The sequence below is a fragment of the Camelus ferus genome, chromosome 32 (assembly GCF_009834535.1).
Source record: "Camelus ferus isolate YT-003-E chromosome 32, BCGSAC_Cfer_1.0, whole genome shotgun sequence".
Taxonomy (NCBI): domain Eukaryota; kingdom Metazoa; phylum Chordata; class Mammalia; order Artiodactyla; family Camelidae; genus Camelus; species Camelus ferus.
Window position 1 is genome coordinate 2,942,480 of NC_045727.1, and position 23,409 is coordinate 2,965,888.

Here is a 23,409-nt window from a genome sequence, read left to right on the forward strand (position 1 = left end):
CTAAATTAATCTGTTTTAATTAGGTCTAACCACATCATTTTGGTTTTATCCTATTTTAAGTATTCATTTGTGTGTAATACAGTAGGTCTCCTGTTAAGGTGTACGGTTTCAGAAAATGATGTGCATTTAGTAAACTGAATTTCACCAGTGAAGTGAAAGAAATACATTATTTAAATGTTATTGTAATTAAGTATTATAATTCTTTGTCCAAAAGAAATGATTTTACTTGTTATAGCATTTTTTGAATTTTATAATATGAATATAAAAACATTTCTTGATTCTTTTAAAAAGGAAAATTTCATTTTTTTCTTTTTGTGTTCTTTTCTAATGTTTTCTAATGCTTCTTGCTTTAGCCCTTTCATTTTCTTTCTTTTCTTTCTTTTTTCTCTTTTTTGTTATTGGAATGTTTTTAGATCTCTTCAGGGAAATTATTTTTCTTGCCCTAGAAATTTGTATTAAATTTAGAAAGTCCAGAGGAATATTGAATAGCTTGCAAATCTCCCCTCCTACAATGAAATTATTCCTATTTGAAAATGGGAACCCACCTCTTAATTAAGAAGGGAGGGAGTAAATAGTCAGTGAGCAAATGTTTATCAGGTGGTTTTTTTTAGAATATCCAGTTATAGAGGGGACGGTATAGTTCAGCGGTGGATCACGTGCTTAGCATGCATGAGGTCCTGGGTCCAATCCCCAGTACTCCTGTTTTAAAAAAAAAAAAACTCAGTTACAGAATAAATTGAAGCCTTGAAATTTAGCTTCAGCTTTTCATTTACTTGCTGTTGCTACAGGACAGCATTTGTTTCTTGCAATAAGAGAGGGGCTTCTAGGGTTACACCACGTGAGTTCGCAGTGGAGGCTGCTCGTCTGCAAGCTGTTGGACCAGCTTCTCTGTGCTTCTGAAAGGACCGAACAAATCTAGACATTCCCTGGCATTTATTCACTTGCCTTTGGCTTAATATAAATCTCCCAAGTTCGTTAATTTATTCAGCAGATACTTATCAGTGCTTCTGCTTCTGGTCTGCCAGGCACATGTGCTGTGCTGTCTGGAAAGAGGAGAAAGCCCTGTTCTGGTGGAGTGATGTGGGGAGGGGTGGGTAAGAGAGAGGTAACTAAATTACTGAGTAGTGTGATTTCAGAGAGCGTCAGTGCAGGGAAGGAATGATGGGGACACAAGGATGCAGAATAACCGGGAGGAGCTCTCTAACACTGGAACCAGGTGACGAAGGTGTACTTGAGTCCTTTTCCTAAATGAGTGCCCACCCCGCCCCAGACTGAATGCCTTTGTGGCTTTTTAAGAGTTACTTTCTCTGGCATGTATTTGAGGCCCTGAGGAAGCAAAGGAGGAGTCGGGACAAGGATGGTCTGGACCGTGGTATTTTTACTTGCTCTTCCCAGGCTCGTTCACATGGGCCACTGTTGCCACCACAGAAGCCAGAGCCAAATTTGATCTTTGTTTATAGCAAATGTATTTCCCTTCATTTATAGCAATTACTCTTTGCTTGATTCTGGTTTTCTCTTTCTGTTTTATTAACTTTATTGTTCTTGTGTGCTTTATTATAAGCGACCTCAAATCTGTGTTTTGGGGAAAGGATTTAAGTAAATAATTTGGTAACAGTGACACCACGGACTTTGGAGGAGGATGGGACCAGGACTGGCGAGAACCGTTCCGTTCAGATTCTCACTTGTCTCTAGCCTTTTGTGTGCAGCCTTGTTTATTTCAAGCCTTGGGCTTACTTTCTTTGAGGCATATGTTAAGAGAAAAGGGCTTCTTATTGCGCAGACACTTAGCTGTCTTCCACTTGAGAACTTGGCCTGTGAATTTTTTTTCCATTTCCCTCTAGGTCACTGTTGTTTCCCTGATCTTTGTGAAGCTGGGCTGGGGCTGGTCCTTGGCAGCTCCCATCCTTGCAGAATCTGATAGCTGCCTTGTATCAGAAATGAAACCAAGAGAGTATTAGAGCAGCTCTTCCCAAAGTGGTTTCTATGGAACGCTAGTGCTTTTTTTTTTTTTTTTTAATATTTTTTAACGTATTTTTTAAAGTTGTTTTTTTTTTTGAATGGAGACACTGGGGATTGAACCCAGGACCTCGTGCATGCTAAGCATGTGCTCTACTGCTGAGCTGTACCCTCCGCACCCTTCCCCACTAGTGCTTCTTGAGAGAGGAAAGACTTCTTTGTTCAAATGAGTTTGGCAAATGGTCCTTAAATAAAAGTGAGTGAAGTGTCTCTCTGTGGATTTCTCTGGTAGGTACCGTGAATCTCCAAGGAAGAGAGCATATACAGCTTTCCACAAGCGATTTAACTTCAGAAGTATTTTTTTCTTTCAGAATACCTTTTTACATATTGTTTGCATGAAACAGTTTGAGAACTGTAGTATTACACACAGTGCTTATAAAAATATTGATAAGTAAATATTGATTTTTATACATATTATAATCCTATGTAGAGAAGCTGTTTCTTCAGTGTCAGGTGGCAAAAGGGTATTATTCATACTTTTCTCCCAAAATAAGACAGTTTTATATTGTCTACATTTCTCAAGTCTAGATTGATATCAGTATATTTCTTGTTTATTGGTTCTGTGTGATCTAAACTTCTAGGCAAATGGTTATTTCTTGGATGAAGCCTCTTTTTCTTGCTCTTGAATATAGCACCCTCTGACATCTGTGGCAAGGACTTAGAAACTTTTCATTCATTCATTTCCCAGACTCTGCCTGTTGTGTGCCTGGACATGGTCTAGGTGTTCACATACAAACACGAGTAAGGACAGCCAAGCGTGGCAATGCTAGGTGCTGGCATAAGTGTCGCTAGGAGACAGTGGGGGCTCAAATGAGAGATGTCAGGAGAAGTTCTTGGAGGGTATGACACTTGAGGTATTTTTGAGTGACAGATGGTACAACCAGTCCAACAGTAGATGGGATAGTGGGCCCTGCAGATGGAGGGGCATCTTGGCATGATAGGAGACTGTAAGGAGTTCATCGGGGCGGGGGTGTAGGTGAGGGAGAGAAGGCAGAGGAGAGAGCAGGACCACCCAGGAAGCATTGCACCTGCCCTGCTGAGCAGTGTGGACTTTATTCTGGGAGGTGATGGGATACCATAGGAGGACTTTAAATCAGGGATGGTAGACTTGCACTTTAGAAAGCCCCTGCTGGGGCTGTCTAGAGCTGAGACCTGCATCTGTCCATGGTTCTATTGTGTGAACTTCGGCAGGTCATTCAGCATCACTTTTTAAGTATGTCTTTTCTATTCCTGAGACAGGAGAATTCATTTCAGAAGTTCTTAAACTTTTCTGATGAAGAATCGAATTGACTTGGTAAGCATTACTGTTTTCACTTTTGTGTAGTTCTTTATTATTCTTATTTTTTTTTTTTTCCAGAGAAGAGGAGGTATCTTGCAGTGGGCCTCTGTCCCAAAAACAAGCAGAATTTTTTCTTTCTCAGCAGGTATGTTAGTTCTGTAATTGTTTCTAATACCCTGTGACATTGTGTGCCATGACATCTGTTTGTATGTACGTAGGTGTATTGGTGACACACATCATCATTTACTTGTGGCCTTTTTTCTAAAGTAACAGCACAGCCATAGCTGTATGTCCCTTCCTGTTTTCTGTGTGACTTTATTTCTCTACTTGAGTCGTAATGCAGGTTCATTCAGTAATGATGTGTGACTAACACAGCCCCAAAACATGATTTAGAAGACTGACCTCCCTTTTCCTAACATTTTATCATGGACATTTTCAAACAAATAAAAATTGAAAGCATTGTACAGTGAAGACCTATCTGTCCATCATCTAGATCCTACAATTAATATTTTGCTTTGTTTGCCAGGTACGTTCTTTTGATACATTTCAAGTTGCAGACCTCAGTACACTTTACCCAAGACACTTACTAGTAGTGTTTTTGAGCCATACTTTTTCATTTTTTTCAGTAACATAAGCTGAACGTTTTCCTCCCGTGTTATTTTCAGCATAGAATTTTTATTTTTGCTCTACTTTTCTAGTTTTCCCTAATTTCGTTATTAATTTTCTTTCTGCTGAAAGATGTGATATTTAGATCTAGATGTAGGTGGTGGAATCACCCTTGCAGGTGAACTTGAAACAGATTAGAAAAACCTGTCGAGACAATCAGTTAACCACAGAGGAGCAAATATAACTGGATCCTCACCTCATCTTTGTACCTCAGTACTTTATAGACGGATTAAGGGCTTAAATGTAAACATTTAAAGTTATAATTAGATTAGAAGGAACTATATATTAACTTTTAACTGATCTCTGGGTGGAGAAAGACTGTCCAAACATAAAAGCTGGGGAAGAAAACATGTAAGAGAAGATCATTTGATTTTTCAGCATAAAAATTAAAAACATCTGCATGTCAGTACATGTTCTAACAAAATTACCACAGAATAAAATGGGAAAAAGGATTTTCAATACATATGACAAAGGGTTAATACTTTTGCTTTAAAAATTGTATTTGCAAAGACTATTTGATGATGAAACAAAGTTTATAATATATTATTAAATGAAAAGAGCGGATAGTAAATGGTATATTCTAACTTTCTGTGTGTGTATATATATGTGTAAACACATAGACATACATAGGTGTGTGTATATACATATATATATATATATATATATATATATATATATGTATATAAACACCCACACACAGATAAAAGACTGTGGCAAAAGCTTGCTACACTTATATAAAAATTGTGTTATTTTGGGGTGGAAGAATTATGGGTGATTTTTGTTTTCTTCTGTATGCTTTTCCATATTTTTGGAATCTTCTGTAATGATATAATGAATTAAAATGGAATTTAAAATTATTACTTACAAAGAAAAATTTGTCTGCATAAAATCGAAGAGTCTATAACCCAGTTAAGTACTAATAAGTAATTTGGGATTAGTTTTCTATGTAAACTACATATTTTATATAATTGTTCCTGGAACCCTCCATGTGAAACAAATAGCCAGGAGTAGGGAGGTGTGCGCTGAAAGGCCCTCTGCCTGGCTGGAGATACACACTTCCTGCCTTGAAGGTGCTTACGGTCTGGGGGTGGGGTCAGACTGGCACTTGTCATATAATTTGAAAAGTACTGCAGGAAGGGTTGGTGCAGAGGCTTGTGGGAGCATGTAGGTGCTTATGGGACCTCACCTGGTATAGAAGGTGGCAGAAGCAGCTGACTGAAGTCTAAATTGGGCCCTGAAGGCTGAGCAGGAGTTTGCATGGAAGAGTATGTGGATGGGGAGTAGTGCCTTGGAGGCTCAGAGTTCCAGGAAGAGGAAACAGTGTTCTGCATGGTCAGGAGGAGAGCGTAGATGCAGAAAAGAAAGTAATCAGATGATGCTGTTTCGTACTCACTGCCGTATGTTTACTGACCATTACTTTCTACTGAGTTGTCATTTTAAAATTTCAGGCTTCTTTGTTAAAGAATGATGAGACCAAAGCCCTCACTCCAGCTTCTTTACAGAAAGAATTGAACAACTTGTTGAAATTTAATCCTGATTTTGCTGAAGCGGTGAGTCTTTTCCAGAATTTGTTGCTAAGTTGGAAAGAGGGACAAGACGGCTCTTCCTATTGAGGTTTGCTTCATTGACCCCAGTTCTTGGAAACAAATCACATTGTTGGCAAGTAAACAGCTCAGCCTAGGTTGCAACGCTTACCCCCCTCCGCCCACCTCCTGGGCCAGTAGGGATTTCTTCAATCTAATGATGCTCTCTTTCATTCATCATCTCTCTGAGGCTTAAAAATTCTTTTCCTTCCTCCTCTTTTGTCACTGTTTTCTGTTGTTGGGGTTTTTTTTTAAGGTAAAATAATTCCATTCCTTATTGAATTTTTATCCTGAGAATTTTCTTAGTAGTACCTGGATTTGCCATCTGACTTTATGCACATGTAGAACTATGTTTTCTTTGCTCCTTAGTAACTGGGATCTGCCTGTTGGAAGGAAGTTTAATTCAGTGAATCAAACAAAATGAAAATGGTGTCAAAATAGAAGATAGTTAATTTCTAAAATTTCACTAGTAAACTAGTGAAAGTCTCACTGTGTTTTAACTTGGATTTGGGTATTTTTTGTTTTGTTTTGAGGGGTGGGTAATTAGGTTGATTTATTTGTTTGTTTATTTTTAACAGAGGTACTGGGGATTGAACCCAGGACCTCATGCGTGCTAAGCACGCACTCTACCACTTAACTTGGACATTTAGAAAAATTAATTTTATAACTTTCATATGAATTCAGGTTTTATGGTCTTTAGTTTTACACTCATAGTATCTCTTAATACCTGAGCTGGATAGTTCCCCCTCCATCCCCACATATCACCCATTCCTGATACAACCAGTGGCATAGTGGGTGAATATTTAGAATAAAACTCCCACACAAGTACTAATGGAGCTCCCTTTTTCATTTGGGGACTCCTTCTGGGGAAACCAACTCAGGTATGTTAAGCCTATTTTATCCTTCCTGTGGGGCTAGGATTAAGCTAGGCTATCACCATCTTGTTAGAAGGGTAGGGGCCACACGGGTGTTTGCAGCCAGCGGTCGGACCTCTCCAATTAATGTTACGTAAGGGGAAGCAGAACATTTACAATATGTTTATTGTTTCTTGTTTTAGCATTATCTCAGCTACTTAAACAACCTCCGGGTCCAGGATGTTTTCAGTTCCACACACAGCCTCCTTCATTATTTTGACCGCCTGATTCTTACTGGAGCCGAAAGCAAAAGTAACGGGGAAGAGGGCTACGGCCGGAGCTTGAGATACGCAGGCCCTGAACCTGGCCGCCCTGCACTGCCGCTTTGGCCACTAGTAAGTTTATAGAGTTTTGTCCACGCAGAAATTGAAGAAATTCTCTCTCAAATGTTAAGCGAGATGTATCTTTTAAAATATGCTGTATTAAAAAAAAAAAAAAAAAAAAGAAGAAGAAGAAGAGGAAGAAGGAGAAAAGAAAGAGACTGTTCAACCTGGACTCATCAGTAACTTCCCAAGGAGGCTTTTTGCACTGGACAAGAAAACCTACTGCCTGAAGAGTCTGCTCCCTGGTGTCACTATTTAGCATTACAGTCAAGTTCTTGGCCTCCTTCATTACTTCTAAGAACAACAGCCATTGAATTGAAAGGAAATTAGGTCATTAGGCCAGAGATTCCCAACAGGATTTTTCGGAGGTAATAATGGGGATGTAAAAGTTATTTTCAGTATTTCAAAAAGCCAAAATGAAATTGTGCCTTTACTGGATAAAAGACTGCATGGCTTACTGAAAGTCACATGTTGGTGCTTTTGTTTGGAATTCAGGCAGCTCAGTGAGGTGACACTGATTTACGCAATTGCTAAGATATGCCTGTGATCTTAATAAATAAAAATAGGAAAGTCGATCAGCTGTTATTTAGTAAATAGAGTTATGAAGATAAAAACTTTCAAAATATGGAGGCTATTTTGGAAACAATGAAAAAATGTGAATAATGGTGAAAAGATAGGAAATTACTCATTGAAAGGGTCTCTCTACCTCCTCTGTGGCTTTTTCCCATTTAAAAAATTGTAGTTTCTGACACAGGCATCTTTGAATAGAGACTGGATTGTATTTATGGAAGTATAGAGTCCAAAGTTCAAGAATTGAGACTTCTACCCCTTGCTCTGTGGCCCAGGCAACAGCCAGAAAATTCTATTAACTTCTGGTTGTCACATTTTAAAAGGGACCTAGACAAGCTGGAGCTTGTGTGGGGGACAGTCTCACTGGAGGCATTCAAAGCCATGTCATATAAACAATGTGGAAAGAATGTGAGAATGTTTAGCCTGGAAAAGAAATGATTTAGCCAAAAACGTGTTTGACATCTTCCTGTAGTGAAGGTCTTGTTAAAAGGGCTTCGACTGACCGAGGATGTGACTACCAGAGAAGACTGAGAGCTGGTGAATGCAAGTTAAAGGGCAAAACGTTTCTGCTCATTATAAGGAGCAGGGTTCCCTGCATAGAGCCCTCTGAGAAAGGTGTCATCAGAGTGTTCACACCTGCAGTTCACATTAAGGGAATTCAGGCATCAGATTGATACTTGAACCAAAAAATGTCTAAGGCTACTACTATAAGCTCCATGAATTTGTGAGATTCCATATTATCTTTTAATACTCAATTTCTTTTTGTCTGCTCAGCTTTAATAACCTCTTTGATCAGGCCCTTTCATGTTCTATGTGCTCCTGATAGCGCCATTTGTGATGTATACCAATACCTATTTCTGTGTTACGTAGTTTGCTCTAGGGTTTGGAAATTCATATACAGCTTTCTATATACAAATAATAGGTTGATGTATGGAATTGCTGTATATTTACAATGTTATCAATGGACAGGCAGCTAGTATGGAATGAATTGGTAATTATTTCCTGATTCATTCAGGTCCAGGCTTCTTTGCTTTTAGTCCTGGAGCTATGGGCCCGTGTCAGTCTTTATCATTTAGCTAATAGGACTGTGGAGATTTCTTGAAAATCTTTACAGTTGCTTATTGAGCATCTACTGGGTATGAGGCCCTGTTCTAGGTGCTGGGGATATAGCAATGAAAAAGGAGGAAAAAAGAACCCTGTTCTCATTGCGCTTGCAGTGGGGGAAATACCTAGTAAACAATGCTAAACATAATTATAATATATCAGATAGCGATAGATCAGGACAAGGATTGGAGAGTGATGACAGGGAGTGCTGTTGTTTTCATAAGTAACACTCTTCTGGATATATGCACAGATCACTTACTCCTCAATTTGTAAATCTCTGTTTAAATAATAAGGTAGCAGCTCAGCCCTCTTTAACTTCTGTTGACTTAATATTTGAATAGGGATTTAGAGGAACTGAGAGAGTGAGTCATCTGTGCCTGTATCTGGAGAAAAAATGTTCTGATTAGCTAGGGTAGCAAGTGCAAAGGCCCTGAGGCAGGAGTTTACTTGGCATGTTTGAGGAGGAGCAAGTAGTGTGGTTAGGGTGCTGTAAGTCAGTGGGGAATAGAGGAGAATGAGGTCTTAGAGGTGGCAGGGTCAAGCATTTAGGGTCCTATAGGCCCAGTAAGGACTTTGGCTTTTACTCTGAATGACATAGGACACTGTTGTTTAGAGATTATAGGTCTTTCTGCTCTGGCATTTTGTAAACCGTACACAGCTGGTGCATTTCAGATATTATAACCAGCTTGCCTCTTGCTCTTTTACTGAAAATGTTTGTCAGAGGCTTTTCCAGTTAGCAGCAGTATGAAACCATAGTTCCTTCAAGGATTTGCCTGACTTCCTTGAAGTTTCTGTGGTGGTAATCTACAAAACTAATCTTTCTTTAGTCTTGTTTTAGCATACTATCTATACAGTTCTCCCAAAAGCTTTTTTTCTAAACATAACATTATTTATTTGGTCATCAGATTTTCTAAACACAACATTTATTTGGTCAACAAAGTTAAGTCAACTGGTATTTATTGAGGGCCTGTGTGTGAAGATACGCTTCCTGCCTTCAAATAGCTTATATTCTGGTGCATCTCGGCATTCAAAGGGATCTAAAAGAAATGTAAAATAGATAAAAATCTATCTGATTTCTTTATTCAAATAGGTGGTTATTGAGGAACAATTCAGCTCTCCCCTGTTAAAATTAATTATGTGTGTCTGTTCTCATATTGAAAGAAAATTTATTACATAAATTTTTCCTTAAATAAGTGACACCCGTAAAATTTCTGACTCTATTTTGAGATCCTCAGTGATCCAGCATTTACAGAACTTCTGTGACTCGCCCCTGGGAAACCCAAAGTGTAAGACCTTGCCTGTGCCCTCTACAGGTTGAAGAACTGAAACTAACACCAATTAAATAAATAGAAGGTGATAAACAGTAGTATTTAATTAAGCACTGCAAGGTGGGTCCAGATAGCATTCCTATGGGTGTTTTCAGAAGTGAGGGCCCATTGGGGCCAAGAATAGTTGGCTGAATTTCCATAGAAGCTGAGCGGTTAGGGGAGACATCCCAGATGGAGAGGAACCACATGAGCAGAAAAGATAAATCTCAGAAGTGAAAATCCTCAAAATAGTTTTGAAAACTAGTTAGTTTTGAAGAAAATTATAAAAGTATCAAATGCCATAGTTTAAGAAAAAAATTCAAATAGTGGAGAAGGGAAGGCAATGAAAAGTAAAATCTTGTATCCTCCCTTTGTCCCTCCCCTCAGCAGTAGACAACTAAAATAAAGATCTTAGGAGCTGGGATCAAGAAGAGCCATTCTTTCATGCTTCTTTTAGTAGAAGTCTACCTTGGAAGGGACATGTTTGGTGTCTCCACTGGCCGCTGAGGGAGGGGAATGCCCCTGAGGGACTGAGCCCAGGGTTTCACCTTCCAACCCAGAGGCCTGCATGTGGATGAATTACCGTACAGATGACTTCCTGTTACCGTTGTTTGCACATGTTTGTGGTTGTTAATGGGATGTTAACGTTCAGTCTGTCGTTAGTCAACAGGCAGAGCTTGCCCTGCAGGAGGCGATTCGGATTGCCCAGGAGTCCAACGATCATGTGTGTCTCCAGCATTGCTTGGTGAGGCCACCTCCTGTCTTGGAAGTTCTGCCCCTGGGGCGAGTCGGCCTTAGGAAGGTCCCATTTGAATTGGGTTGTTTTGTAGTTGGCAGGTCCAGAGCAGTGATGGGAAACTAGTTGGATGGTCAGGGATATTCAGGAAAGGCAACTCATATTTATTTATCTTTCTTTATTCTTGATTTCCATTTTACTTTGGGGGCATTTCTTGCCTATACATTTTAATGCAACTTGCCATGCAGAACTACTGCATTCAACATCGGCATTAACAAAAGGTGTTTGCAGTACCTGGTAAATGGGTAAGACCTTGTCCTGTCAAAGCATGATTACCAAGCACAAGCAGAACACAGAAGTCAGCAACCACCTGAGAATTTCACTTTCTCAATTACAGACCATATGGGGGTTCCATGCTTTTTTTCTGGAATGCCTGTCACTCACTGCTCTCAGAGGTGAAAAAGATCAGTGGCTTATTTATTTCAGTCTGATGGTTTTAATGTGTTTGATGGGTTTCATTTAGGTTCATCACTTGTGAAAGCGTATTTTAGAGGAGTTATTTTGACCCTTGTTAACTTGTTCTTAGAACCATGCTGATCTTTCCAGTAGAACATTAGCCATTATCATTGTTATGATACATTTTGATGGTTTCTCTTGCCAGAGCTGGCTTTATGTGCTGGGGCAGAAGAGATCTGATAGCTATGTTCTGCTAGAACACTCGGTGAAGAAAGCTGTACATTTTGGATTACCGGTAAGACTCATCTTTTTGTGAGATTGTTTAAACAAATGGTGTGGTTTTATTCTCAGTAGTTTCATATGACCTTAATTATTAATCAAACCACTAAAATCTCTCTGCTCCCTTTATCCTAATAACATCTGTGAAAGTTCCATTTATCAATTTGATGAGATCTTTGTTTAGTTTATTAATCAACACTGACTTCCACATACTTAGGAAAATTTGGGGAAAGGCTTGTTTGTTAAACCAGAGATCGGCAAACTCTGCAGCCCCTGGACCAGCCCTGGCTCACTGCCTGCTTCCGTATGGCCTTAAAGCTAAGAATGGGTGTTACATTTTTAAATAGTTGGGGGAAAGAAACCAAAGAAGGGTATGTGACATAGACCGAATGTGACCTGCAAAACCTAAATTATTTACTATCTGGCCCTTTATAGAACAAGTTTGCTGATCTTTGTTTTAAATAATAAACAAAGCCAGGAACCAGTAAACCCAAAAGGCAGATTTGTCCTTTTTCATTTTGAGTAACAGGGAAGGACCTGAATTCTATTCCTCAGTGACACATACTGACGGCATTGAAAAGGCATATTCTCTACACATGAAATACTAGTGACTGCTAGAATCCAGAGTACTGTTGCTCAAAGGACCTTATTCTTATCTTTAAATTGTCCATTTGACTCATTTCTGGGAAAGGAAATTTAAATATAGAATTGATTATAATAACCAAAAAGTGGCTCCTTAAAATAAATGATAGACTTCTTAAGCACAATTTTTGTTATGGATAAATGGACTTGGTTTAGCTTTCATCCTTGAAAATTATACCAGAAGGTAATGAAAAGATAATTTTGTTCATAACAAGCATCTTTTTAAAATCTTCTACTGCATAACGTGTCTAGCACTGTTTGACATACGCTATTTCATTTTAATCCCTTAAAATAATTCCTTATGGTAGATTTGATGCCCATTTTACAGATGAGGAAGCTGTGGCTTGTCTAAGAAGCTGAGTGACAGGCCTTAGGTCACACAGGAAGTGGCAGAGGCAGAATTAAGTCCAGATCCATTTAACCTCCCACTGTGCCATCAGCCTCTCCTCCATCCCTAATTTTTCAGGAACAGAGCTCATATGGGTGAGGATCAGGATATAGGAGCTTTCCTTTTAGATAGTGCTGTCACTGTGCATGTGCTGAAAGGTGAAATATGCCAGATTTCTGAAGGCCAGAACAAATTCTGTCATGTAATCTCCAACTTGAGTCATGAGTGTGTCTGTCCCTTTAGTACCTCGCCTCCCTGGGAATACAGTCCCTAGTTCAGCAGAGAGCTTTTGCTGGGAAGACGGCAAACAAACTTATGGATGCCCTGAAGGACTCGGACCTGCTGCACTGGAAACACAGCCTGTCAGAGCTCATTGATATCAGCATCGCCCAGAAGACGGCCATCTGGAGGCTCTATGGCCGCAGGTGGGTCTTCCAGCCAGCTGTCCCGTGTGAGGGCGTGAATCCTTCTGGAGATGAGCAGAAGCTGGCAAACTGCTTCTCTGAAGGCCAAACGGATGGAAGTTGTTCGTGCAGGGGATTAAAGGAAATGTTTTATAATTTTAAAACATTTCTACTTCACACAGACTTTGCAAAGATTTTTCCCTCTCCCCATTTTAATTTCTCCCTCCCAACTTCTCTGGGAGGTAACAGAGGGGTGAGCTCCATTCTAGGATGCGTAGGACAAGGTTCACACATCTGATCTGCCCCAGATCACATGTGAGTCAGCAAGTGACAGAGCCCAGGCTCCAGCCCAGGTCCTCTGACTCCCAGCACCTCGCCCCTGCGCTCTGAGACGGGGACTCTCTTCCCGTCGCGGGAGACGTGGGCCGCAGTCCCTCAAGTTAAATACCTCCTGAACCCCAAAGCTGTTGTGTAAAGAAAGTTGCTTCCCAGTTAACCAGGGTGTGTTCTCTGGACTATCTCCAGCCTCGTGTGTAGTTCCCAGTTAGCCTCCTGTAGATTGGAAGAAAACTTCTGAACCAGATGGTTAATCCTGGAGCCCCGTTGCCACCTCACCTCTCACCTAGACAGTCTGCTGTTTCTAGGAATGCAGTCATGAAAGGAAGTGCCCATTTTACAGTCTTGTGTTTGTACTTGAAATAATTTTTGGCACAATGTGGTCTGAAACAGCTGCAGACACTGGCTGCTGCTAACATTGCCAGAGCAGCCAGTGCCAGGATGGCATCGGGTCTGAATTTACCCGTGAAAACTAATTAACACACTGTGACCACAGGGAGAATGAGAGGCGGCGGTGGGGTCTGGGGCTTGGAGCTCCCAACTGCGCTGTGACCACCACGTGATTCCTTTGGGGCTGCACATCCAGGATGCTTTTCTGCTCTCCTTGTCCTAAGGACAGGAGACCTGGCATTGGGACGCAGCTGCTCACACGAAGTCAGAGCCTGCAGGTGGACTCGACTTCCTTCCGTTTGCACTGGGGGTGAGTGTAGGGTGTGGCCGAGGGGCAGCCGGGGCTCCTGGCTGAGGGGGCTCCTGTTGGTCCCTCCCGCAGCACCATGGCCCTGCAGCAAGCGCAGATGCTGCTAAGCATGAACAGCCTGGAGTCGGTGAACGCGGGTGTGCAGCAGAACAACACCGAGTCGTTTGCTGTCGCACTCTGCCACCTCGCCGAGCTGCACGCGGAGCAGGTAGGCAGGTGGCGGGGCCAGCGTGCTTCCGCTGTCTCTTTCCTATGGTGCTTGGGGAAAGCACTGGGCGTGTCTTGGGCTGGTCTGGTTGCATGCGGGTGGCTGAAAGGGTGAAATCCCAGCAGCGGAAATGGACTGCACGTGTGGAGTCTGCAAAGTTCGATGAACTTGGGGTCCCTTCTGACATCAGAGAAGAGGGGAGGGTATGGCTTAGTGGTAGAGTGCATGCCTACCATGCACGAGGTCCCGGGTTCAATCCCCGGAACCTCCACCGAAAGTAACAAATAGATGAGCCTAGTTACTGCCCCCCCCATACACACAGAGAAAAGACGTCAGGGAAGGAAATAAGAGGTCACCTATTTCCATGTAACAAATGGGATAAGAAATGAGGAGGAGTCTTTGCAACTTAAGGCAGTAGAGCTGTGTATGTTATGGGAAAGGGAAGAACATAATAAGAGTATAGCTCGAATGGCAGTAGCTAAGGTTGGTTGTGCCTTTTGTTCTGTGCCAGGCCCCGGGCTCCATGGTTTATGTGAATTATCTCCCTGAATCCTTCCAGTCGCCCCATGAAGTCAGCTTTGTTATCATCTCTGTCTCACAGGAGAGAGACTGAGTTCTGGGGAGCTGTGTCCCGTACCCACACCAGCAAGTTCAGTGTCAGGTCTCCAAGCCTAGTCTGCCTGACTCGAAAGAAGGACAGCGGGAGGCGGACATAGCCCCGACTCACAGCCCAAGTCATTTTACACGATTCTCTTCACACAGGATTGACTCTCTCGGGCTGCTCTAGGCTTGCTTTCCCCTTTGCTCAAAAGTATCTTCTTTCATGGAAAAAGGTCAGGGAAAGCTCTTAGCTAAAGGCTTCTATCTCACTGACTACTGCCTGGCTCTCAGTGCATTTCCTTGATCGTATTATTCTCTCCACCTCTTTGTGGCATAATAATAATTGTTAGGTTGCATCATAACACTCAATGTTCCTGATCTGCAGCCTGAAGATCTTTGAGTGGTTTCCGCCCCTTTCAGAAGTCTGTAAATGCTTCTCTCCACTAGACATATTTTAGCATTTGACAATCCTTTAAGTGGCTGTGTAAACAGAGGGGACGGGTGGGCTCCGTCTGGGGTTCTGCCTGCACCTCTGTCAGCTGCCTTCCTCCTGTGCCTGGGAAGCATCACCCAAGCTTTCTGACATCAAACAGCAGGCCAGCTGCTCTTGCTGCCTGCTTTCCTCCAGGAATGTTGCACACTCATCACTTTCTTGGTTTTCTTCCCCCCTCATAATGGCACTGGAACCTTTCTTAACATCACTTCTTTTCTTCTGCCGGTGCCTTGCTTAAGTGGAGCGTTTGTAATAAGTAACTCAGTAAACATTCCAGTTCACTTATTTGGTATGAACCTCATGTTGGCTTTTTTCCCCAACAACTTTATTGAGATATAAGTCACATGCAGGTCCCCCATTTAAAGTGTCTCTGTGTGACTTGTTCAGGTAGGACTCTCCCCACTAACCCCAACCTTACACAGTGAAGTAACTTCCCTTCAGTTCTCTTTGAGTTATGTAGGGTAGAAATTATTTCCTTTTCTACTGAAATGAAGAACTACTTTACGAAAATTTGGTTTTTGCTCAATTCTTTAGCCTCGAAACTTTCTACAAGGCCATTTGTTATAGTTCTGTGATTTTTCCCGGAGGTAAGGCCTGAAAAGTATCCATGCTCTTTGCATCGGGATGAGCCTTTCTGCCTTCATCCCCCTTCATCTCTGGTCTTATGCAAAAAACCTGCTGACCCCAGCTCTGCAGGGCTCCGAAGGTGTCAGGACGCCTTTAATTGCTCAGCTAGAAGATAGTCAGTGGCCTCTTTATTTCAGTTCAATCTCTTTCCCCACCTTTCCTCAACCTGCCTTAGGAAGACCTTTCTAGTGTTAGGACATCAACCATGAAGATAAACCCACTGGGCCGATGACTGTCGCACTTTTAATGACACAGGTTAGACTTGCACCTGTGAAATTAAGCTTGGCCAGCTGCGCAGAAGGCAGTTTTATTATGAGTTTCTATCTACTCTTTTATTTCCTTTGTGCGTGCTTCAAACTGTGTCCTGAAATTGATCTCCAAGTCAGGTGGACGCTGCACTTCGCTATGGCAGTGACTGGGGCGTGGGTGAACCTGTAAGCAAGTTGTGGGGTCTGAACTGCTGTTCCTGACCTTCCTCCTGCAACACAAAGGAAATACAGAGAGAGCCGGCCCCCTTCGCTCTTTCTGTGTAATTCTAGTTCATTCATGTCACATTCCTCTCCCAGCCTTGGGACAGAGCCGGTCATAATGGGAATGTTTTCGGGGAGTACTTCCATGTGTGCACCATTCTCTCCACTTCACCCGAAGGTTTGGCAGCCTGTCTGGGTCCACATACCCAACTCCTTGTGGAGCCCATGAAAATAATTGGTGAGACTGGCCAGTTAAAATCACAAGAATAAAAAGATGAATGATCTCTTATTTTAATTCAGTGTACTTTTCTACTTAATTCACTTCAAATGAAAGTTCACTTGTAGTTTAACAGAGCTTCTGTAGAGACAGGAGATATATTACCTAATCAAAGGATTGGGACAAATTGAAAAGCTAAGATAAACATTCCAGCAATATAAAAGTGTAAAAAAGACTTGGACATGTATTCACTGGAAAAAACATAAATGACTATAAAACATGAAAAAATTTCAATCCAGTCATTGAAGAAATTCAAGGGGGGAGGGTATAGTTCAGTGGTAGAGCGTGTGTTTAGCATGCATGAAGTCCTGGGTTCAATCCCCAGTACCTCCATTAAAACAAAGAAACAAAGAAACAAACAAACAAACCTAATTACCTCCCCCAAAAATAAAAGAAATTTTTTTGAAGAAAAAAAAGAAATTCAAATTAATGCAGTTAAATCCCAGTTTCACCAAACAAATAGGTTAAGATGCTTAAATATTGCAGGAGAAGAAAGGTGTAGAGTGCTAATATGAAATATTTGGTACGTTTCTGGTTGATAACTTAGTAATATATGTATCAAAGAGCTTACAAGTGCCTACTGTTTGGCCTAGCAATTCTACTTCTAAGGTTTTATCCTAAGGAAATAATTGGACAAGTATGCAAAGATATATGCGCCAAGATAATCACTCTAGCATTTTTAACATGGAAAAAAATTGGAAACAACCAAAATGCCCTACACTTGGAGGTTATTTTGATGGACCATAATTTATTTACCTCATTAAATACTATGATGTATATAGATTTGTATTTGTTGACACTGGAAAGATTCAGTCATTCATAGAATATTTATTGAGTGCCTACCAGGTGGTAAACAGTGTTATAGGCACTTTACAAAAATGGTATGTATACCTATTTTCAGAATACTTGTATGTTTTATATTTATGTGCATGAGAGAATTTTGGGAGGGTATGTGCCAAAACATTACCATGATTATCTTTGGTGAGATCTAAAGTTACTTGTCTTTTTCTTGTTCACATGTATTTTGTAAGTTTTTTTTCTAGAGTGAACATGTATTACATGTGTAGTTAAAAATTTTTTTTTAAATGAACAAGTGAGATACATTAGAACCTAAAAAAAAAAAAAGGCTCTTTGGTATCTGACAGTCTGCTAGTCCCTTCCAGGGTGCACCCGGACCAGGTGTCACATTGACGTCCCGAGAGTGGTGGGGCAGGTGTGGTGTCGGCACAGGTGTGCTGAACAGATCGTGTTTCTATTTCAGGGCTGCTTTGCTGCAGCTTCGGAGGTGTTAAAGCACTTGAAGGAGCGATTCCCACCTAACAGCCAGCACGCCCAGGTAACCGGCCTTTTGCATGTCATCGATTTATTTCTAAATAGACCGTTTTTGCTGTGTTGTCAAAATAGGATATTTTCGAGTGTCCCTTCAGCCTCTCATGTCTTGGTTACTTTCTGTGCATTATAGTTAACATAGGAGACTCTGTAAGCTGCGTTCAAGAAGGTTGAGAAATAAACTCTGAGAAAAGATTAAAGTGGGGTACTTTTTCTTTTCTGTCTTTGTGGTTTTAAATTAACATTCCTTATATTCCTAACTGTATGGGAGTAAGAAAAGAAATCATCAGTGTCCTTGGATAGAGCAAGAATGAGGTCTCCATTTTGTTTTCTGTCTCCTACATGGCAACTCTGTTTTATTTTTTGAGGGAGTGTGATTAGGTTTTTACGTATTTATTTTTAATGGAGGTGCTGGGGATTGAACCCAGGACCTTGTGCGCCCTACCACTGAGCTATACCCTCCCCCAAGGCAACTCTAATCTTTTCCTCCCAGAAGTGAATAACCTTTTGGGAAGATGTACCCGGAGGGAATGAACTGTATAAAGCAGTCCTAGGCACTCTGTTCCCTGTTGCACTGACATCCACCTCTGATGGGGCTGAGAAAACTATTATGAGGGCCTCTTTCTCTTCCTTCCCTTACCAAGTTCAGTCCTCAGTGCATTAGTGGAATTTGAAATCATAAGAGACCATGGCCCAGGATTGTCCTTCCTGCTGGTCCCTGGGGTTGCGTTCACATGGGGTTTTGGCGCCCCCTCATTGGATATGGTATGAATGCCCATCTGCCTGTGAGCTGTGCTGGGATCCCATTGCTGCTCTCAGCAGGCTGTGCTTCTGAATTCAAAGTACCCAAGCAGAAAGGTGGTAAGCAAACAGAATAGAAGCTAGCACCCCAGGATGCTATTGGGAAAAAAGAATTCAGCGTGCTTCTGTGGTAGAGCAGTTTTGGTTACAGTTTTAGCCATTATTTAAAAGGTGCACAATAAAAAAAAAAAGAAAAAACAGTTCAATTCACATTCATAGAAAAAACGTGTATGGCTGATAAAGAGATGAAAAGATGCTCAACTTAACTATTGATCAGGGAAATGCAAGTGAAAAAATAATGAGATATTTCATACCCATCAGATTGGCCAAAAGTAACGTATCAGACAGCACCCATTGTTGGCAAGCATGTGGAGCAGTGAGGAATATCATTCCCCACCGGTGGGGCATGTAAACCGGTGTAACCCATTTGAAGACCAAATGGGCACTGTGTTAAGGAGAAGGTGCGGCATTTCCACGGTTTGCTGTGTCCCCGAGATAACTGTTGCACAAGGAGCCACGTAGGAGGAGAGTGTTCGTTGCAGCGTTGTTCAGAAGAGTGAAAATCAGTGTTACCTAAATCTCCATCATACGAAAATAGATAAGTCGTCGCCTATTCATATGATTGAAAACTATTCATTAGTGAAAAGGAATGAACTAGAACTACTTGTATTAACATGTGTAAGTGCCCCCAAAATAATGCGGAGCTTAAACGCAAGTTGTCAAAGGTTGCATACAGTATGATACTGTTTATTTATACAAAGTGTAAAACCATGTAAGATCATACTATATATTGTTTAAGGATAAGTATATATTTTGTAAAAGTATAAAAATGTGAAAGGGAATGATAAACACCAAATCCTTTGGAAAAAGAGAAAGAATGGAATTTGCAAAGGACCTTAATAGTATGTAATAGTATCTGAAGCAAAAAAAGCAAAATGTGATTTGACAGAGTTGATGATTGGCACACATGAGTTTTTTATTTTATTCTGAGTGTTTTTTCACATACTAGAAATATTAAAAAAAATTTTTTTTAAATATCAAATAAAAAAGAATATGTGTGAATTGTAAGGCTATTTGCTAAGCAAGCCAAAATACTTTTATATCTCTGCTGAATAATAAAAATGAGGTGAACACCTGCCATTTTTTTCTTAATTGTTTTCTTTTTCTTATTAGTTATGGATGCTATGTGATCAAAAAATACAGTTCGACAGAGCAATGAATGATGGCAAATATCATTTGGCTGATTCACTTGTTACAGGAATCACAGCTCTTAATAGCATAGAGGGTGTGTACAGGTAAGAGGCTTTGAAAACTCCAACCCCAGAATGAAGTCATTCTCAAGTGGCTTTATTCTTATTTGTTTTATGCATAAATTATTAACTTTAGGAAAAAAACTTTTTTCTATTTGTTACCTGTTATTACCTGTTTGTTGCAGGAAATTGGAAAATACAGATGAGCAAAATGGAGAAAATAAATATCACCTAGAGATAATCACATTCTGTCTATAATCCCCAATTTTTTTCTTATGTGTGTGTGTTCACACACGTATGTGCTTACATACGCGTGCACTTTTTTTTTTCTCTTTGAACAAAAATTAGATCAGGCTCTGTTCTTCACCTTGAGAGGCTTACAGTCTAATTGAGGAAACAGAAACTCTACTCCTGAAAGTGGCCCTACTTATAACCCTTGCCAAACATCAACCTAACCACTTGTGTTTATTTTCTTTCTGTGTCAGAAAAGCCGTTGTCCTGCAAGCTCAGAACCAAATGTCAGAGGCGCACAAGCTTTTACAAAAATTGTTGATTCATTGTCAGAAAATCAGGAATACAGAGATGGTGATCAGGTAAGGGAGGTCTTTGGTGCATCCCACGCAACTAGTCCTTGGTGCTGGTGGTTCTCATCCATGTCTCCCTCTTTGCTGGCAGCGTCCTGCTGTCTGTGGCCGAGCTGTACTGGCGATCCTCCTCTCCCACCATCGCGCTGCCTGTGCTCCTGCAGGCTCTGGCTCTCTCCAAAGAGTACCGGTTACAGTACTTGGCCTCTGAAACAGTGCTGAACTTGGCGTTTGCCCAGGTAAGCTTTTATCTCTGTTTTTATAGCACGTATTTGTGCTCAAGAACTGGCGAGTCCGTTACTACTTTTTGGTTTTGAGAAGGATAATGAGCCTTTGTTTCTTAACATTGAAGTCTGGGAAGGTAGTCTCACTGTGCAAGGCTTCCACGGAAGCCTAGAGTTGTGAACTTGGTGACAAGCTACCACCTCCCAGTGGCACTGGCTTTACTGGGCTGTGTGTTTACTGGGGAGGTTGCACCTCTTCGTGGAGGACGCTTGATGTTAATGTCTTAGCTGGCCCAGAGCTGCGCTCCTTTTAACATGAAGTGCATGAAGTGATGAGGCAGTCCTGTGTTCATTGAAAGGTTTTGGAAATTCAGTTGTATTTTATGTTTGTTTTCTGTCTCCATCTGTAGAATGTAAAGGCCATGAGAGAAGGGACTGTTTTTCCCTGCTGTATCCTCTGGTACCTTGTAGGATCCACACATATTTTCTGAATGAATGAATTTTTAACTTATTGGAGGAATTTGCTAACTAAGGCAGAGGTTCCTCAATCTGTGCATGAGAATTATTGAGGAGATTTAAAAAATATCTACGTATCTGGCCTTGCCTCAAGTCTACAGACAGAGTCAGTATCGCTAGGGGAGGAGCCTAGGAGGCTGTTTTCCTTACTAGCTTCCCCTGTGATTTTTTTTCTTTTTCTTTTTTTTTAAAACATTTTTATTGATTTATAATCATTTTACAATGTTGTGTCAAATTCCAGTGTATAGCACAATTTTTCAGTTATACATGAACATATATATATTCATTGTCATACTTTCTGATTTTTTTCTTAATTAAGGTAAAATTCACATAACAGAAAGTTTACCATTTTGAAGTATACAATTCAGGGGTTTTTAGAATATTTACATTGTTTTGCAACCATCACCACTGTCTAATTCCAGAATATTTCATCATACCAAATAGAAGCTCCAGACTCCTTAAAGCATTCTCTCCCCATTTCCCTTCCCTCCAGCCCCTGGCAACCATCAATCTATCTTCTGTCTCTGTGGGTTTGCCTTTTCTGGACACTTCATATAAATAGAATATCTAGTCTTTGTGGCTGGCTTCTTCACTTTGTTTTCAGGGTTCATTCATGTTGTAGCATGTGTTAGTTCTTTATTCCTTTTAATGGCTGAATAATATTCCGTTGGATGGATAGACTATGTTTTGTTTATCCATTCATCAGTCAACGGACAGTTGGGTTGTTTCCCCCTTTTGACTATTATGAATAGCCCTTAACATTCATGTACAAGTTTTTGTCTGGATATATATTTTTATTTCTCTCAGATATACTTAAGATTGGAAGTGCTGGGTCATATAATTCTGTGTTTAACTTTTTGTGGAACCACCAAACTTTTTTCCACTGTGGCTACACCATCTCATATTCTCACCAGCAATGTGTGAAGGTCCCAGTTTCTCTATCCTTGCCAGCACTTGCTCTTTTCTATTTTATTAGTGTGAAGTTCTATCTCATTGTGCTTTGGATTTGCATTTCTCTAGTAACTAATGATATTGAGCATCTTTTCATGTGCATATTGGCGACTTGTGTATGTTCTTTGGAGGAATGTCTATTCCTGTACCTATTTTTAAATTGGGTTGTTAGTCTTTTTAATGTTCAGTTGTAAGAGTTTTTTTTTTATATATATTCTGGGTGATAGACCCTTATCAGATACATGATTTGCAAATATTTTCTCCCATCCTGTGGGTTGTCTTTTCACTTTGTTGATAGTGTCCTTTTATGTGCAAAAAGTTTTTAATTTTGATGAAATCCAGTTTATCCTTTTTAAATTTTGTCATTTGTGCTTTGGTATCCTACTTAAAAAACCATTGTCTAATCCAAGGTCATGAAGATTTATGTTTCCTTCTAAGGATTTTTATAGTTTTGGCTCTGACATTTAGGTCTTTAATCGATTTTGAGTTAATTTTTATGTATGGTGTGAGGCAGGAGTTCAACTTCATTCTTTCACATGTGGACATCTAGTTGTCTTAGCGCCATTTATTGAAAAGACTATTCTTTTCCCATTGAGTGGTCTTGGCACTCTTGTTGAAAATCAACTGATCATGGATGTATAGGTTTATTTCTGGAGTCTCGATTCTGTTCCATTGATCTGTGTATCTGTCCTTATACTGTGGCCTTGTAGTAAGTTTGAAATGAAGAAGTAAGTCCTCCAACTTTGTTCTTCTTTTTCAAGATTGTCTACAATTGGTGTTCTCTTGCAATTCCATATGAATTTTAGAATCAGCTTGTCCATTTCAGCAAACATCATATTTGAAATTTGATAGGTATTAAACTGAATCTGTAGACCAATTTGGAAAATATTGCCATCTTAACATTATTAAGTCTTCCAGTCCATTAACACAGGATGTCTTTTGTCTTCTTTAATTTCTATCAACAATGTTTTCTAGTTTTCAGTGTACAATTATTGCAGTTTCTTAGGTAAATTTATTCCTACGTATTTTATTCTTTTAGGTACTATTATAAATGGAATTTTAAAAACTGATTGTATTTTTGGATTGCTCATTGCTAGCGTATATTCATCTTATATCTTGCAACTTTGCTGAACTTATTACCTCTTACAGGTTTTTGAGGATTCTTTAGTTTTCTATATATAAGATCATGTCATCTGCAAACAGAGTTTTACTTCTTTAATTCCAATTTGAATGCCTTTTATTTCTTTTTCTTGCCTAATTGCCATGTGTAGAACGTCCAGTATGGTGTTGAGTAGAAGTGGCAAGGGTGTATATTCTTGTTTTTGCCCCTGATCTTAGGGGAAAGGTCTTTAGTCTTTCATCATTAAATAAGGTGT

General features: G+C 40.2%; 1 protein-coding gene and 1 non-coding gene across 2 annotated transcripts in view; both read left to right on the plus strand.

Moving 5' to 3' along the window:
* ANAPC5 (anaphase promoting complex subunit 5) overlaps nucleotides 1–23,409 on the plus strand; it is a 34,211-nt gene that overhangs the window by 7,601 nt on the left and 3,201 nt on the right. The window contains 12 exon segments of the mRNA XM_006178055.3: nucleotides 3,374–3,440; nucleotides 5,410–5,511; nucleotides 6,602–6,751; nucleotides 6,753–6,793; nucleotides 10,426–10,507; nucleotides 11,160–11,249; nucleotides 12,507–12,688; nucleotides 13,776–13,911; nucleotides 17,640–17,714; nucleotides 19,682–19,803; nucleotides 20,244–20,351; nucleotides 20,434–20,581. Of these exon segments, the coding sequence (XP_006178117.1) occupies nucleotides 3,374–3,440; nucleotides 5,410–5,511; nucleotides 6,602–6,751; nucleotides 6,753–6,793; nucleotides 10,426–10,507; nucleotides 11,160–11,249; nucleotides 12,507–12,688; nucleotides 13,776–13,911; nucleotides 17,640–17,714; nucleotides 19,682–19,803; nucleotides 20,244–20,351; nucleotides 20,434–20,581 (1,303 nt within the window).
* On the plus strand, nucleotides 14,111–14,182 carry TRNAG-ACC. Its single transcript has one exon. It is a non-coding gene; the product is annotated as a tRNA-Gly (tRNA).